At 34.9% G+C, this 18,385-nt stretch overlaps 1 protein-coding gene across 2 annotated transcripts in view; it reads left to right on the forward strand.

Moving 5' to 3' along the window:
* The window catches only part of LOC123315696 (lachesin-like), a 207,571-nt gene that overhangs the window by 129,984 nt on the left and 59,202 nt on the right, over window positions 1–18,385 (forward strand). For both annotated transcript variants that reach the window (XM_044901524.1, XM_044901525.1), the window contains exons 5-6: window positions 3,420–3,548; window positions 9,037–9,175. In XM_044901524.1, the coding sequence (XP_044757459.1) occupies window positions 3,420–3,548; window positions 9,037–9,175 (268 nt within the window). The remainder of the gene's footprint in view (window positions 1–3,419; window positions 3,549–9,036; window positions 9,176–18,385) is intronic.

An 18,385-nucleotide genomic window follows, 5' to 3' on the forward strand; every position in this document is an offset into this window, starting at 1 on the left:
CGAACAGTCATTAATTCAATAACAGTAACAAAACCTCTTTCAATATTCATTTTGAGTTTTCGTTTGTTCACACAATCCAGCTCGAGCCACATGATCTGTACCTAACCAGCAGCAGTTTGTTTTGTCGACGAATAAATACTCCGTTTTCTGTGGGTGATTGAAAGATCCAGATCCGTAGGCACCGACGGAGCGTGAAAATATTGTGGTTTCTATGTGAGCCCATGCATTGTTAGCTGTTTTTGTGTTTTCATTCTGTTTCGAATAATCAATCATTGGAGCTTTCCCGCTCGGCGATAAAACTCAATCAACTGAGAAAATACGATTATGACGACAAAAAAAATCCGGATTATATCATTGTTCACGACCTAATCTGCTCAAATAAAGGACAGAAAAAAGAGATATAGATATGAAGTGTACAATAACCATTCCTGAGCAAAAATAATCTCTAAGGCCCAGTCGTACACTTCAAATTCGAGCCGAGTTCAATATTGAACCTAGTTAAAATTGTTCAGAAATGTCAAGGTTCAAACTTGCGATTCCGATTTTCTACCTGTGCTTGAAATTATTAATTCTGTGATAGCTGTGTATAGAGTGCGGAGATCTCATGGGACATTGTGTTCGGATGACTAGGAGTCTGCTGAGATTCTTGCTGCATCATTTTCTTCGTTGTTGAGTTTGATGATATGGTACCAGAGCTGCGTGGTCATCGCCACAAGCTGTATAAGGAGAAATTCAGTACGGTGCAGGGACAATACTTTTTGAGCAACACAGTCTTCGATGTATGGAGCAGATTAACAAAAAAAAAATGAAAAAAAAAATGGCCACTTCTTTTGTGAAGAAAAACACATTTGAACATTTTCAAAAACCTCAGTATATATTTCAGTAGGCCTTATCATACTACAGTAGACTAGTAAGGCCTTTCAGACTTTTACATACATAAATGATCAAAATAGGCTCATTTCATTAGTTGACTCAGACCAAGATTTAATTATTATGCTTATGTTTAACTTTCAAGAAAATATTAAATTTCCATGTCCAACACTTGCAACAGACTTCAGGAGAATCAAATTCAACTGACTTTTTAATGCAGTATTCAGGATATCTCATTTCCCATTTGTTACCACTGTGAGATCTAACTCGCGTCACAGCTACAGTGACGCTAACAGGCTCGCTAACAGTGGCTACAATTGGAAATTCTGCAAGAATATGGTGGCCTACAAGCACATATTATAATGCTGTGATATCTGTTTTGCTATCCACAAAAATGTTGGAAAACGAGACCATAATTGTCGCCACTGTCTTGCAGAGCTGTGCCAAAGCATTGCGCTTAGTACCTGTGAAAGCACTAGATGCCTTTTTGTGCTCCCGAGCACTTTTTAAAACCAGTGCTTAGCGCTTAGTAATTAGAAAGGCTTACGGCCGGTTTCATAATCAAACCTAAAGCCGCTTTAACTTTAAAGCTTCCTTTAACCCTACTAAAAATGACAGTAAATCTTTAAGCTTGAAGTGACTTTAAATTTGATTATGAAGCTGGACGTAAGTGCTTAGTAATCCCCAAAGAGCTCGCGATTACTTTTTGGGATTACTAAGCATTAAGCCTTTTGTAAATCTTGTCGAAACACGAATAAGCGACCGACGCGTTGTCACATTACGAGCATGTAGGATACTACAGATACAAGGTTAGACTATTTGATGAAGAATGAATGATCAAATCAATTACGTCCTCAGTAACCGTTTGGCAGATGGCGCCCAAATTCTGGCAAAACTTTCAAAATCATATCAATCAACGCATGTTATGTTCCTGAGTTGATTCGACTTGAATTCGATGTTTCAATAAATGATTTTAATTTTCCATGGATTCCCAACAATACCAACAAACAATTAAGTGTCAGACTGATCAGGCAGTTCGATATAGCTCTTTTTTCGATTTTAAAATTCTCCCTTGATGATTTACGTAAAATATAGACTCAAATACATACCTAATTACGAAATATGGGTATTAATTTGAAAATATTGAGTTTTGATGAATTCGCTGGTCTTCTTGATCTTCCACGATTTTTTTGAAAGGACCTTCCCCAGAAGAAATATTCCAGAATTGTGACCTTCCGCGTTTTCAACATTTTTATAATAAGAATCCCAATAACACATAAATCTTAGAGTTTTTATCCATGATATGGCACACTGTTGGAATTGCCACCAAATCGGCTATTTAATGATGCAAAGATACACTGGGTGAACCATATAAAATTAGGAACTAGAAATCTTATGTCGGCTTATAACCGGAAGTTGAAAAGGTCGGAAAATATTCAAGGGAAAAAGTTCATTGTCGAGAACCCCAACATAAAAATTTTCAGAAAATTTTGATTACTTCTCCGAAAAGATTTGATTAACCATCGCGGTGAAACACCCTGTATAATATAAACCCAAGAATATGAATATTTCGATCTGACTCAAGCTGTTTATGAAGACAATATTCATTCATGTATTCCACGTGAAATGTGATTATAATTCCATTCTGCTTACAATTTGGTTGCATACAGGTGCATGAAATAGCATGAAACAAATTCGCATTTTGTGAAAACCGATGGCAAGAATAGGGCATTTGAATATCTGCGGATGACCACCTGCCAACTTATAAAAACACTTGTCGGCTCTCTCTCTCAATTGAATACAACTGCTATAACCTTGACAAAATTGCTTGCTTTGAGCAACCCTCTTCAAATCGTGTTTATGGGAAATTAATTTCATTTGATAAAATCTCCTGTGAGAAATGAATATAACATTTTTTATGATTTTTTAGGAGCCTGTATCTCTTAAACCAAGTCTATTCTGAAAAAATGGTATAAAAAAAAGTTATCTACATTCGAAATATGTTCATTTTGTGGGGCATATCATTCGAAATTACCGGGATATATGGTTGCGACATATAATCATCCAGCGCATTCGGACACTTAATCTAGCATGACAATTTCAAATTCATAAATCTTTCTTCATCTTAATTCAACGTGCTTACACCAAGCCGGCTAGTGAGAATTGATTTCAATAATAAATTCTCGATGAATCAGTCTATCGCAATCGTTTGTGACTCTTTGCGGTTTAAAATTCGAAAACGGACCTTATGGGTCTTTGAAATTATAAATCTCTCTTCGTTTGGAACAACAAAGTGCACATGTGATGGATTTTCGTCATAAAACATTCAAGAAAAATTTAGTGCTGTTGTTCCTAGGTACAAACACGCCAAAAATTATAGAATTTAATGTTTTCTGGGCTTGCGGTTTCTCTGAACCTGGTATAGAAAAAAGGAAAGATTTATCGACCAGAATATCGCCACTTTCAATTCACCCAAACGCTTCATCTCCAGATGGAACTTCTATAACCCTTATTGGAAGGACTATCAGCCCTATTTTTTATGCTTTCAGTGGACACATATAGCGGGTCCGAACTGAATCTGCTCCACATCGATCGCTACCAAATGGGCTCCTATCTTTGTATTGCCAGCAATGACGTGCCGCCAGCAGTGAGTAAGAGGGTCACCCTTTTTGTGAACTGTAAGTACCATTTTGCATATTTATATCTGCATAAAGATGTATTACTTCATTCAAAAAAATTAAGGGGTAGATTATTTCATGAATTGTTGATGACAGCTCAATTTCGTAGACTTTCCAGGTTACAGTTTTTTGATTCTACCTACTATATTTCTGGAATTTTTCCAGTATAAGTAGGCTAGATTTTTTTAATCTTTGATTTAATAAGAAGACGAATTTTGGTGCTTTAATAAATACTGTTTCTGTTTTATAAGGGAGAATATAGAAAACAGTTATCAGATAGCGAATCAGAAAAAAAATAGGCAAATAGGCAGAAGCTTAATTTTCCATAGATACCTCATTTTGAAATTTGTATGGAAAATAAGAGTTGAGTGAGAATTCCTAACTCTGAATGCAGTTAAATATTCAATAAATCTCCAAAATGAAATATTTCAAATTTTGATACAATAAAAAAATTGAATTCATTACTGCGGTATGAAAGAAATTACAAAATATCGAATAAAAATTTGAATTTCTTAGAAAGAAGTGAAGGAAATTGAGTCGACTGCAACCCTATCCGCAATAAAGACATCAGAAATAGTTGAAACTGAATGTAGATAGAACATAAATGATTGTAGATTCATTTCAATTTTATTCAGCAGTTGAAGAACCCAAGGATATTTTTGTACCTCCTCTGTCATTAGATTACAGTTGCTGGATTGCGGAATCAAAAACTATCCATCGCAAGTCATGTCAATTTCCAATCTGGATATTAATTTTTTCCTAACATAGAAAAAACAGTTTCACAAAATGACTTAAAATTCATAATTCAGTTTCTTAGTCAAAATTTAAAATTTGGATTTCTTCATCTCATCTTTCCGATTCAGTCTTGATTTAAATTGGTTTAAAATTATTATTTTTATATTTCATCATTTCGGAAATGATAAATTGATAATTCTAAAGTAGAAAACTCTCATCTGCTATACTCCTTATGATTGTCACTCTACACATTAACGTTGAGATCCTAATGAAATATCTGCTCGGAACGTTCAGAACCTCTTTCGTTCGAGGATACTCAAAGAAAACCCTTCTCCGGCTCTTAATTACTTCTTCTCTCAGTAGCTGATGAATAAGCATTATGAAGACATGCAATCTTGAATGGCACTCAATTTAACGAAGTATTGGTCGAAATTTCAGGAAATCCGTACCTAGTAATAATAGTGATAATAGTGAAAAAATATTGAAGTTAGGAAGTTGTTTTCGCATAGTTAGGTTGAATAAAAAAAATTACCTAAATTATTTCGAAAACTCTAAAATTAGTCAACAACCGAATAAGGTACACACCTGAAAATTAATTCTTGTCATGTTTATATCTTGTTATGGATTTTAGAATTTTAGGGAGAACATTGAACAATTTGAAGACCTTACAAACAAGAGGTTTTTCTGTCTTTTTCTGCTTCTCGTTTTGTTAAATTTTTTAAAGCTATAAAACTAGTTAGGATGGCGTTGCATGAAATAAATTAATATTTTATATGAATAGGGGAATTCTGACCAATAACCCATGAGGCTGGAGATATAATAGAGGACGATATGAGGAGCTAAATATCTCTTATGCCTACTTCAATTGGCTGTAATCCATGTTTCTGAAAATCAGGAAACTGTCGAATTTAATTCGATGATATTTTGCAAAATTATTCTCTCTGGGACATTCAAAAGAATTCAAAAGCTGGGGTACCAAAATATCACTCTGTATATGAAAAGCAAATTGTATTCTGAGTTTCGTGAAGAGAAAAAAGAATGCAATATTCGATTCTGATGAAGAAATTTTATTGTTTCGAATGGTGCAATATACAAAACAGAATAACGCAATTTTCTCATAAGATAACGAAATAATTCCCATATTCTCGTTATGATCCATTGATTTCAATGATATTTCAAAACTACGAGTATGATTATGGTGTCAAAAAATACTTTCAGTAGGAAAGAGCCTTTTTCTGACGAGATATAGAAAACAAAGAGAACTTCAGAAAAGAGCATTTTTCACCTCGTCTAGAATTTCTGTCAAAAAACATCCCTGATCTTCTGGGAGATCATCATCAGAAAACCAGAAATGAATGATCTTGCATCACGAACGTGTTTTCCACCACTTTTCAGATGCATAGTGTTCAAATACCTTAATGGTATCAATACCAATTAATACGAATTACCACAGGTAATTCAGGAAAAGAATGACGGATGTTCGGAAAAACTCACAAATATTACGAAAATCAGTTTGGTTCAAAAATATCGGGAAAATCTGAAAAATACTGCTAGAAAATTTCATTTATAACTATTTGTTTGACATAGAGTTCGATTCACAAATTGTTTGATTGAAATCGATAGTCTATTGCAATACATATCCCTCATGACAAAAGGAATACTGCTAATTTCAATACATTGTATATGAAAACATTCCCTGTCTATATCACGCTATGCTAGAAATGTGGGTAAAATACAAAGTGATATTTTTCTGATCATCAAAACACAGGCTCAGAAACGGCCCCTCACATTGAAAGAATTAAAGAAAAACTTGTTCATAATAATACTTTTAGAGACGATTAAAATTATCGAGAAAAATTAAATTAATTAAAAATTCGAGAAAAATAGGAACTATTTCGTTTTTTGATGAAAAAATCAATATAGATGTATTTTGACGTTTAACTGTTTCCAAAAATATTTTTAAAATGTATTTTGTGTAACGTCACTTCAATCTTAGCCAAAATGAATAGTTTTGGAAGATTTCACATCGCCTGTCACGCACAGCGATTAACAGCAATTTCGCGAACCCATTTCCTCGTTTTTCTACGATAAAATATAAGTGTTTTTTTTCAATTATAATTTTCATATACCGTTACGTTTTTCCACAAGAGTACCTATCGTTATGGCAGATGATATTGTAAATTGTCGAATGAGGCGTTGCTATTATATTCGATTTGGTATGAGGGGTACCTACTTTGAAATCCGCAAAGGATATTCGCAACGAATTTTCGTCACGTATTCGGTGCGGATTTTCTGCGTTACTTTATGGAAACCTTTATGCCAGAATCTGCTTTCAATATTCACGAAATATTCCCAACATTTTTGTGTTTTACGTCACCGTTGCAACGTCAAAATAAGTGTTTTTCAACACCTAACAAATATTTGTGAAAAATGATCACGCCAAAATACAGCTTATATATTGTTGCTATGAAGGATATATTCCATACGAGAAACTTTGTTTCTTGGAATTGGTAAATAGAAGTACATGTTTGAAATGTACAAGAAAAAAACGTCAGCAAGGGTACATTAGAGAAATATTGACTTTTCAGCCTTACAAAAATCAACGTATTCCTGAACATTATATGGTTCACACCTCAAGATAAAGGAATTCAGTTAACAGAGCAGTTGTTTCTCAGATTTTATATAACGAAATTGCCTTGAAAATGCATTGAATAGTTTTATGTACAGGGTGGGCAAACTTGGTGATACCTGAACTACAACTTTTAAACCAAACGAGATAGAGGAAAATGAATGGATGGCACATCGTCTTTTTTCGAGAAACTAATAATGCCATCAACTGCATTCCTCTACCTTCTTTTGTTTTTGAGTTATAGGCCAAAATTTAAATTTGGGCGATTTCAACTTTGGTCATTATCTCCGTTTCTGTATAAGCTAGGATGCTGAAATGAATACATTATTCAGACACTTTTCTGATAGCAATCCAGTGGTGTACTATGATTTTTTCTACAGGTTTATTTGGTGAGCTATAATATAAAGTTGTATTTTTCCTTATGAAAACAGTAGTTTAGAATGACTTAGAGCGAATCCCCATTTTTTTACCGCTTCAGAAATATATCATACATCTCCCTCAGTCTTTCTGAGTCATTTTAAGCTGCTGTTATCATAAGAAATAACATATCTTTATGTTATAGCTCGGCAAATATACTTGTTGGAAAAAATCATAGTACGCCACTGGATTGCTTTCAAAAAAGTGTCTCTACAATGTTTTTATTTCAACATTCCAGCTTAAACAGAAACGGAGATAATGACCAAAGTTGAAATTTATATGTACAGGTGGGCAAAATTCGTTGTCTACTGAAGGAATCTCGAGAACTATAGCAGCTAGAAGAAAACGGATGATACATTTTCGGGTTCTTTTTTCCTGACTATTTCAATTCTGAAAACAGATCCAGCCTAACGGTCATAGATTTTGAGTTATGAACGAAAATTGAGAAATTGTCATTTTCAGGGAAGCTGAATAACTCGCTTATTTGAATTCTTATTCGAAATCTGTTGTTACATTGTACTGGCACCTCATTATGTGGAATTCGAATATGATATTATTAAATTTTTTGAATCAGTCATTTTCGAAATACGACATTGATTTTTGATTTTTCAAATGTTGTGAGTTCTTTCATCTTGCTGCATTTTTTTTGCTGATTTGAAAAATGTAACATATGTCGCTACTCACATAAACATAACATAAGAAAAAAAATCAATACTTTTTCCTACTTTTCGATTCACTGTTGAATTTTCAGTAGGCTGGCGTAACCATCGCGACCGTTGAATATGCATTATATATTGTGAACCTGAGCTTATATGATTGGAATCACGGTTTGCTGAATAAATATTTCGATGATTAATTTGCCATCGTTTCTTCTCGCGATGTTTGGCATGCTTATCATACGATGGTTCACAATTCGAACAGTACCATTGACAGAAGTAAACCTATTTTCCATCATCTTACGTAAGTAAAAATTATAATAGTAGATAGCTTTCATATTTCATTTATATTACTTTTAAGTTTCTTTCGTAAATAGAAAAACGATAATTGAATAAATTTTCTTCCTTAATGATCAGACGACAGTCTTTTATTCTCTTTTAAAGGATATTGATCTCGATATCGATAAATAAAAAGAAATAAAAGAAAGACGCTATGGTTACGCCACCCTACTGAAAATTCAACAGTGAATCGAAAAGCAGGAAAAAGTATTGAATTGTTTTCTTATGTTAAATTCATGCCAATCAGCCAAAAAATTGCAGCAAAATGAAAGAACTTTCAACTATAGTTTACATTTGAAAAATCAGAAATCCTTGTCGTATCTCGAAAATGAATGTATCAAAAAATTGATCAATATCATTTCAAAATTCCTCATAAAAAAGTGCCTGTAGAATGTAACAACAGATTTCGAATATGAGTTCAAATAAGCGAGTTATTCATCGTCATTGAAAATGACAATTTCTCAATTTTCGTTCATCACTCAAAATCTATGACCGTTAGGCTGGAACATTTCCAAACATTCTGATAGAAATTAATAAGAAGAAGAAATTCTGCGATTCTATTATCTATTATTATTTCTGAAAATTCGAAATCTAAATGAAAGGAAGATAGCACGAAGGGGAAATTTTGAACCTCCTGTATTCAAATCTTAGCAAGGTCAAGAAATTAACTGCGCCACGTCTAACGATTAATAATATTTCATATGACTTCCAGTTCCCCCGATTATCCAAGTTGCAAAGCCATTAGTGGGATGCCCACAAACTTTCAACATGAAGTTGAGATGTGAAGTTGAATCATTTCCACCGTCACATAATTACTGGATGAAGGAACGTGATGAGATCCTGCTAGAAGGGTGAGTTAACCGTTACAATTCTATAAGTTCAAAATGTTCTTCGTAATCGCCATGTTTTGAACTTTTTGCTGTTTCGGCGGGGAGAAGTTTAATTCGGTTAATTAAGTATTTTTTGAACATTTGGGAAAATGTTCAGTGGTAACTTGAAATTTCGAATTCAGATGATGTTGGTTGAGTGGATACTTCAACTTGAACCAGTCAAATGACTGCAAATAGAGTCTAAGTCAACGTTTGATTATATCAGCGCCAAGTTCAATCATCTGATTACAAAATAATTGAAGTGCGGTAATTTATACACCGTGTTTCATAAACAAATTCAGGATACCTATTGATCTGTGAGCTTATTGTGAGTCCAGAAGATCCTGTATGCTTTTGACCGGAAATGTTTCGTTTCTAAGATACAGGAGGTTGAATTTAAAAAAATAAATAAAATTTTTGAAAAAGTTAGGCCATCCATGAGTATGAAGAGGAGACTCTTGTATCCTAGCTGGAGACGGCAATATTATATTCATGTGATTTGAAAAAGGTAATTAAATTTATTGCTCGTTTGCTCAACTTCAACATTTTGGTGAATAAAGCCGGCCACAGGCACAGAGAGAAGACAGCGTGCAACATGCAACATGCAAAGAATGACAATCATCAACTTTCGCACTTATTGCCCACACACATGAGAGAAAAGAACGCGGAATAATGTGCAAAGAACACTTGCAGTGAGAGAATGCGTCAGTTCGAAAATGTCATCAGTGGGACATGAGGAATATTGTCTGATGACAGTGGCGTACGCTTATTTGGTGAAAGAGAAACAATTGAAGTCGCTTCGAGAGAGGAAACCAAGGAGTAAATGGGTTAAAGAATGGCGTTTGAAGAGAGACTAATTTTCCCATATCAATCTTCTACAAGAATTGCGTTTGAGCCGAAACAGTACTTAAAACTGAAGCTTCAGCTGCTCGATTCGATTTTCTCTATGTATATAGCCTACTGCACTGGTGTAGAAGTCCGCTCGTGCATAAAATCGGCCACACACGGACGTTCATGAGTCTGTGGCCGGCTTAAAGCCGGCACATTATTCCGCGTTCTTTTCTTTCATGTGTGTGGGCAATAAGTGCGAAAGTTGATGGTTGTCATTCTTTGCATGTTGCATGTTGCACGCCGTCTTCTCTCTGTGTCTGTGGCCGGCTTAACAAACGTTTTTCAATTTTTTACTGAAAAGTTCTGCATCGGAGAGAAAAAATGAATAAGAATTTTTGTTGAACTTAAGAAAGAAGCACTGGTGTATACCATTTTTTTCGAACATATGAATATCAAGGCCATTACGCACGCAATTGTTATTGCTGAATACGAAGACTGGTCCAAAAACTAGGAGTAGTGGCAAATGCCAACATCAGGTCTTTCAAGTAAATCCCACACATGTAAAAGAAAATTGGTTTTATTCATTTTCGAATAACAGCATCATAAAAATCTAATTATTTGTGTTGTGGACTATCTAAACGATTTCTGCGTTTGGACAGGCAAAGAGAAACTTGACATTCTTTGCACTGAAAGCGTGGAAAAAATTGAGTTTCCTGCAATTTCACTTTCCTTCGGGGTCTTCTTCAATTTTGTCGTATTCGGTCTGCTAATACTAACAAAAGTATATTATCCTCTTGGTTTTCAAAATCATTTCCCTGATCTTCATTGCCACCTTTTTGCCCAACATCCGATATGATTTCTTCATCAAATCTTGGTTCTAAATATTCGCTCTCATCTTCAACATCAGAGTCAGGAAAAACTGATATAGCAGCTTCCGCATTCTTCATGGTCAGTTTTCTAGAAGACTTGTTTTTTTTTTTCCGTAAAAATTCGTAGAAGGTATGCAATCATCACCTGAAAAAAAAATTATACGGATCACATTTCGGGTCCCGGAAACCTGGTGGTGGCAACTGCTTACATGAACTTCAGCCATCTTCTGTCAGGTGTACTTATGGAATATGGCAACAATAACACTTAAATTTTCGTTGTAAAAACGAGTCTGCAGATATTTCAATACTATAGAAGGATTCGAATGAGTACTTTCCATTCTTCTTCAAAATAATTTATGTTTGACAAATTGTATTCATGAGGAGGATAATGCAACATGATTTCAATAAAACACAGTTAGTTGGCGAAATATCCAATATATTCAGTTGGCGGAAACGGAATTTTCACTATACACGTGGAGAATGTTTGAAAAACAGACTCGAATAGTTTCATGTATTTCTGTTTCTCAATACATGCTCACAATTCACATTTCGTATCTTCACAGTAACTTTTATTAAATATCGCTGAAGTTGGCATAAAACTCTTAACTGTATCTGTTCCCAATGTTCGCTCATCTGATTTGGTTCTGCGTTCTACCTCAAATTCAAACAGCAAAGGGGGATAGTCCAACAACACCGAGTTCTTAGCTGTAGGTTAATCAGGTAACCAAATTGATCAGACACGAGTTCATCAAGCACACGTTCAAATGTACAGTCAATGCATATCCTACCCTCATTTCTAAACGCTCTTACAGTAATTCGGTCTTTGTTACCGCATGGAGGAAATATGTATACTCCATTCACTTTTATTGTAGCAGTCGGTTGGCCATGGAAATTTGACACATTTCACTCTGTATAGTACGAATATGTGGGGTTTGGACGCTTGTCAAAACATTTTTGGGTTTTAAAAAACGCTATGTTGCCTGTTCTACGTATAAGTTTCTGTTATTACGTATTCTATCACAATTTTAAATCTCTTCGGAAAATATGTGGCGAACATAATTGAAGTTTATACAAACTGATTGAAGGCATACCAAATCCAGTTATTTGCATGGAAAATATGAGAGATCAGTATAATATCATAATATGCCCTAGCTCGAGGAGAGTTAATGTTCGTTACCTTCTTTGGCTAAAGTTTACATACGTTACATCGGTTGTAGATTTCAAAAATATTAACTCGAAAATGAAATGCATATGATGCAGTGGTTGGGAATGGGCATCTCCCGAAGGAATTAACAGATAATTACAAGAATGTTAAATTCTTCAACAAAAATCATCTTGCATCAATATAAGTAAAAGGAAGTAACGGATGTTTCAAGTCAAGATGAACTTCACCTTTGAAAAACAATTTCACATGAATAAACAATTAACGACAACTGGCGCGTATTTGTGGCTGTTCATCTGAATACATTGATATAATAATAATAAGTAGGTATTTATTGGTACCTTAAAACATTTACAATGTATAGGACAAGTCAAATGAAAAAAAGAAAAATCAATTTTCGGGAACTTATTCTACGATGACATTCATCGAAAATCCTGTAGTAAACTTTTCGCATTAATTCACTCAAATATAAAATACTCAAATGCCACCACTTTTTTGGGTCTCTCAATCTTTCTGATTGTAAAAATATTAAGCTGAAATAAAAGTCGTTTAGATTCAGATGAAACATTAGGTATATAAATTCTCTCACATTGAATATGTTCGCTACCGTCTGACGTATTGTGGATTTTAGAACATCAGGGTATAACTATTTGAATGAGCGGACCTGAATTCTAAATAGCACTTCCTGAAATCCTGAATCTTTTTTCAATCACTTTCGGCATTCATTCATAAGTGAAGAGGAGTACAGTGTCGATATTGATACACCAAAATATCCGCTAAGCAAATTGTGAGTAACAGTGACAAAGTTTTCACGAATCAACCTCATGCTGATCAAAAATCAAAATGTCATAAAGAACCTATGATTGCTTTCAATTTTACCAGTTTCCACATTGACAACGTTCCAGGTTGTCTTGTTCCTTTGAGTATAATCAGCCATTGGAGAAGCATAAGATTTTTCAGGGATTTTTCTATAGTATCTAATAGAATAGTTTAATTTCGCGGTCTTTCAAATTCCATAGTTAACTACAACGATTATGAAATAACGAAAAAAATTGGACAAAATAGCTCGAGCAAAAAAGTTATTGAAAGATTATTTCCTCAATTGAGTTTGGTTAATATTTTTATTTCTGATTAGAAGTCTATCAAAAAAAAATCTCATGCACATACCTAGTTCATATAAACAGAACCGTGATGGCTTTCATGAATTGATACGTTTTCAGACTGCCAGAATTTAGTGTCTACATGAGCGAATGGGATACATGAATAGATTCAAAATATATGCGGTTCAACAAATCGGGAAAATTCGAGAATATAAGCAGCATTGAAACAGTTTGAGTGATGAGTTGAATTCGATTAAATTATTCACAACTTCTGGTTGTGGGGAAAGCTACCATTTAAAACATCTGCTACATTCCATACCAGTATTGAATTTACCGACTAGATTGATGTTTCGACAATTTCTGTTTTCATTTTATACCGGATGGACTAACCCGTTAGCTTATTGCTCCATCACTCAATTCACTGTTGATTGAAATCCATGACGGCTTTATTTTTTGATATGATCAGAAGGATTCAGTTCGATTTCAGTGGGCAAAAGAATATCTGAATGACTTATTATTTCATACTGCTAAATTTATTAGGTACATAAATAAGATTTCTTTGAATATCTTAGAAAATATGAGCTTATCCTGATGAACGGTGTAAAAAATTGACAATAGGTGGCTGCGTTCAAACATTACAGATTTCCTATAGTTGGAAGCGCAATATGCATGTGAATCATGGCATTATAAAATTTGATATTGAACTCTTTTGTGATGATGAGGAAAAAGGAAAGTCAAAGCATTTCGTTTTTATATCAGATTACTCGTTGGATTCTGCATTGCTTTAATTTATCATTCCCAAGAAAATGTGTCCGAAATCTGAAAAAATCTTCAAATTTTCTCAAAAACGGCATCATTTCAATGTTAATAACATCAAGATTTTTGCATGGAAAATCTATTTTTCATATTCAGGTGTACCGTCCGAAAAAATAATTTTTATTTTTCAATACGGCGACCGAAGCACTTCTTCTAAGAGGAACTCTTTGGTTTTTGTCAGTGACAACTTCACACTTGGCAGAACTTGGGGATGTGTGGACATGATCGGAAAACATGCCATGCGATTCGAACAGAAAAGTGAATGTTCAGAGATCGAAGGCGAACACGATTGAACTACGTTGACGTACTCGAAGTCGAAAAGTCGAACTCAGCCTATGTCTGAAACTTTTTTTTTGTGTAAAAAATTGTGGGAAAATTTGCAAGTCAGACGAACCACCCTCTCCTGAGGGGGAACAAGTGTGGAGATTCAAACTCTCCTGAGCTCGAGACCCACTAAAAACCCATAACTGCTTCTTGAATATTGGTTCCGGGCATTTGCCTATAAACCGTTCATCTCTTAGTCGGTTTTCTTCTCGCACACTATCGTGCTGGGATTTATGTCTTTATCCTCTATTGGATAACACTTTATTGGATTTTTCAATAAGTTTCTGTTCTTATTTTAATCTCTTTTGAATTGATCTCTCGGTCTCCTTCGGTAAATACGCATTCTAATTTTATCTTCCTCTGGGTCGTAGTCCACTAGTCTCCTGAGTCCTTGATTCGGATGGTTTTTCGCTCTTTCGAATAATTTCTGCGCTTTTCTGTCCATGAATTCCGTTATGGTTTCCCATTTTAGGTCCCTAAAAATCTGTCTATTCCTGACAAACCAAGGTGCATCTATTGCACATCGTAGCAGCTTGTTTTCAGTGGCCTGAATTCTTTTGATATGGCTCTTTGCCGCGAAACCCTAGGCAACTGATCCATAAGTCAGTTGAGGCCTAGCAACGGCTTTGATTATCTTCAATTTTGTCTCTTCCGACATGTTGCTTCTTCTTCCTATCAGAGGGTAGAGTCTAATCATTGCTGCTTTCTTTCTGTTGATTGCTTGTTTGATATGACATTTCCAAGTAAGTTCTTTGTCAAGCGTTATTCCTAAATATTTGGCTTCATTTTTCCAGTCGATTTCTTCGCCGTCAACTTCTAGATTCGTCGTGGGTCGTAGACTTCTCTTCTGCAGTAATATTTCTTGGCTCTTTTGTCAATTGAGCTTGATTTTCCACTTTATGCACCAGTCATTCGTTTCGTCAATCGTTTCTTGTAGAACTCGTTCTATTACTTCTAGGTTGCGGTGTCGTGTTGCTATGCCTGTGTCGTCAGCATATAACGTTAGCATGGTTGTTAGATTCTTCGGAATATCGTGAAAGTATATGTTGTACAGAAGTGACCCAAGTACTGACCCTTGGGGTACTCCAGCCTTTATATCTCTTGTTGTGAAGCATTCTCCTTCCACTTTCACGTAAAATCTTTCATTTTTGAGATAATTCGTGATCAACTTGCATATTTTGATTGAATATCCAGCACATCTCATCTTATTTATTGATCCTTCATGCCATACTCTGTCGAATGCTCTGGCGACGTCTAGTAAAACAAGACCTGTAGCTTGTTTATTTTGGAATCCCTCTGTAATGTATTCTGTGAGCATTAATCCATCATGGATTGATTAGTGGGAAACTATTAACAAATAGATATCGTTAACGCCTTCCCTCAACCTATCATTTGAACACTGGTATCGTTACACCTCCTATAAAAATGTTTCGGTTTTCAGGGCAAATTGTGAGAGTTTCGGTGAAACAATTCCCTTTTTAGACAAAGCTAAAATTTGCTTCGTTACAATCGACAGTAAACTCAAGAAATACCTAATTTTTTTGAACGCTGAGCGATTTAATATGACAACCATAATTCCTGTTCTCATTTATAACAAATCTGAAGAGCATTCCCTACAACTCTACATGAACTATTCTCAAAGTTCCTAAGAAGTAATTCAGAATCCTCGTCTGAGAGTATGTTGAACGAATGATGCATAATGAAATTTCCTGTCCAAGAAATATGCATCCCCAATATTGCCCCATGGGAGAAGTTCTCTCGGAGTATTCTACGAGAGAATGAAAACATCCATTGTCACTCCGCAGACTCGAAGAGCTTGGCTGGCAATTCTATCTTGATCGCTCTCAACTTCCAACGGTACCGAATGCACTCGAGATGGTAAAAACCGCATGAATTCACTTCTCCCTGATTTATTCACCGCTATCAAGTATGGTGTGTGAAGCGCACTCAAAGATTTTCTAGTCTAGTAATTTCGTCTAAGTGTTAATTCTGACTGGGAGGGCTTCGATGAAGGGGAGGAGGAAGATTTAATGGGCTGGAATGTGGAATGCTCAAACAAACTTTCATTGCTTGCGGAGCTCGCGTCAGCTCATACCTTCTTGGTCAATAAAAATGAATTCTTATAGGGGACAATTTCGCAATTTTACTGATAGGGGAGTCGAGATCCTTGCTCAACTGGCGGAAGTGATATCGACATTCTGGTGATTTAAACACTTCAGAACTGTTGAAACTTCTGTAGGATGTGGAAATTGGTTTTCTAGATTATTTATAGGAGGATCGAAGATGGATTTAGAAAGTGTGTAATTTCCCGGAATAAAATCCGCCGTTTGCGCGAGTTTTGGATGAGATTTATCGCACTCTACAACATTTCGATTGGGCGATTTGAAATGAATATTCGTATGCCGTATGCCGTTTGCATATGGAATTAAATTTAAACATACATTGCCTGCTTACTCACGAAATGGTTTTGTATGGAATTACATTTAGTTGATGAACAGAAATTATTTCATACTGTAGACAGATTTGAAAAATTGATGATTAAAATCAATCTTTACAGCTCATAAAAATACTCAAAACATATTTCCTATAACCTCATGCTACGAACAATTGAACTAATTCATTATTTAGTGATGGCTGAGATACAACCCCTAGAAGTTCGACAACATTTCATTGAATTTCAAGTACGGGACTTTGAAAGGTGACTCCGGCATCGCAAAAACGAAACAAAATATAAACATATGGCTGGACAATGAATAGTTCAGTACCAAGTTCATCAGATTAGATGCATCAGGTCACTTTCGAGAGTATCATAATTGTTGTATCATGCAATTTAGGGTAAAAAAATGTTGAAATTCGAGGCAGTTTCTTGAAAGTGCTTATATTAGTTATGTTGAAAGAGTGCTATGATGTTTCCCCATTTCATCCCATTTTTTCAACGATTGTTGGAATGTTCGAACAAGAAGATTGTGATACCCATATCGAAGATATTCGTGAACAATTCAGAAGAATTTTATTGGTGATATTTTGAAGTAATAGGTATTCTATTTTTTACACTGTTTTTTTATTAAAAAATAATGAGATCAATTCGGCAATCCTCAGTTTATATTTTCATTACTACGTAAATATCCTAAACGAAACTAGATGGTCGAATCAGGAGAAAGATTTTTCAGACTACTTTGCCATAATTCAGCTAACAAACGCTTCATTTCGACCAGTTCTACCTTCTGTTGAAAATTCACTCTTTGTATCCCCGTAACTGCAACCCTCTAATGGGGGTAAGAACAACTCCTTGATTTTGAATAGAGATGATTGGGTGTTGCGATATTTCATGTTGAAGATCTTATCGATTACTATCTATAATCCTAAGATATTTCCATCCATAACTGAATGACAGGTAGAATTGGGTAAGAGTGCTTACTTTTGTGATTAGTGATTAATTTATTGAATTTTTGAAATGGTTACCTCCATGCAGTAATATAAGTTTTGCTGAAAAAGTTCAGGTTCATTACTGAAAATTTTTATTGTGCCATTTTGTTGAAAAATGATCGTCTAGTGGTCTTTTGTATTCTCTAATACTTGTACAGAGGCTGAAAAAAAGCTGTCTCCAATGGATTTAAGTGAATTTGGTCAGTGCGATTACCGGGTATAAAAAAGGGACAATTATGTTATTTCCATAAAAACCCGCTGAAATATTTATTTTCTATGTTTACTTGATGATAATCCGTGTTTTAATTTGGGGATTATCAATAATTTATCGTTTTTGTACATTGTATGATGAAGTCCGAAAGACGTTGTCTTGTCTCTCAATATAAAAGTTACATATCTGATAAAAAAATGACGATACGCCTAGTGGGAAATCGTTTCGTCCAGTTCTTGAGGATTGGAAGCCATCGGCATGTTTGAACTTCTCCTGAAATGTCGAAATTAATGTTCTGGTATTGAAGAAAAATATGTCTGACGAGATTTCGAATGCATGCGCAAAAACTCACAAAAACTCACAAATTGATATTGAAATCAGCCCAGTTATTCGAGGAGAATGCAGAAAAAAGTTTTGATTCATCTGATTATTTACCTATCGGGACCAGTTGTG

The sequence above is a fragment of the Coccinella septempunctata genome, chromosome 6, assembly GCF_907165205.1.
Source record: "Coccinella septempunctata chromosome 6, icCocSept1.1, whole genome shotgun sequence".
Classification (NCBI taxonomy): domain Eukaryota; kingdom Metazoa; phylum Arthropoda; class Insecta; order Coleoptera; family Coccinellidae; genus Coccinella; species Coccinella septempunctata.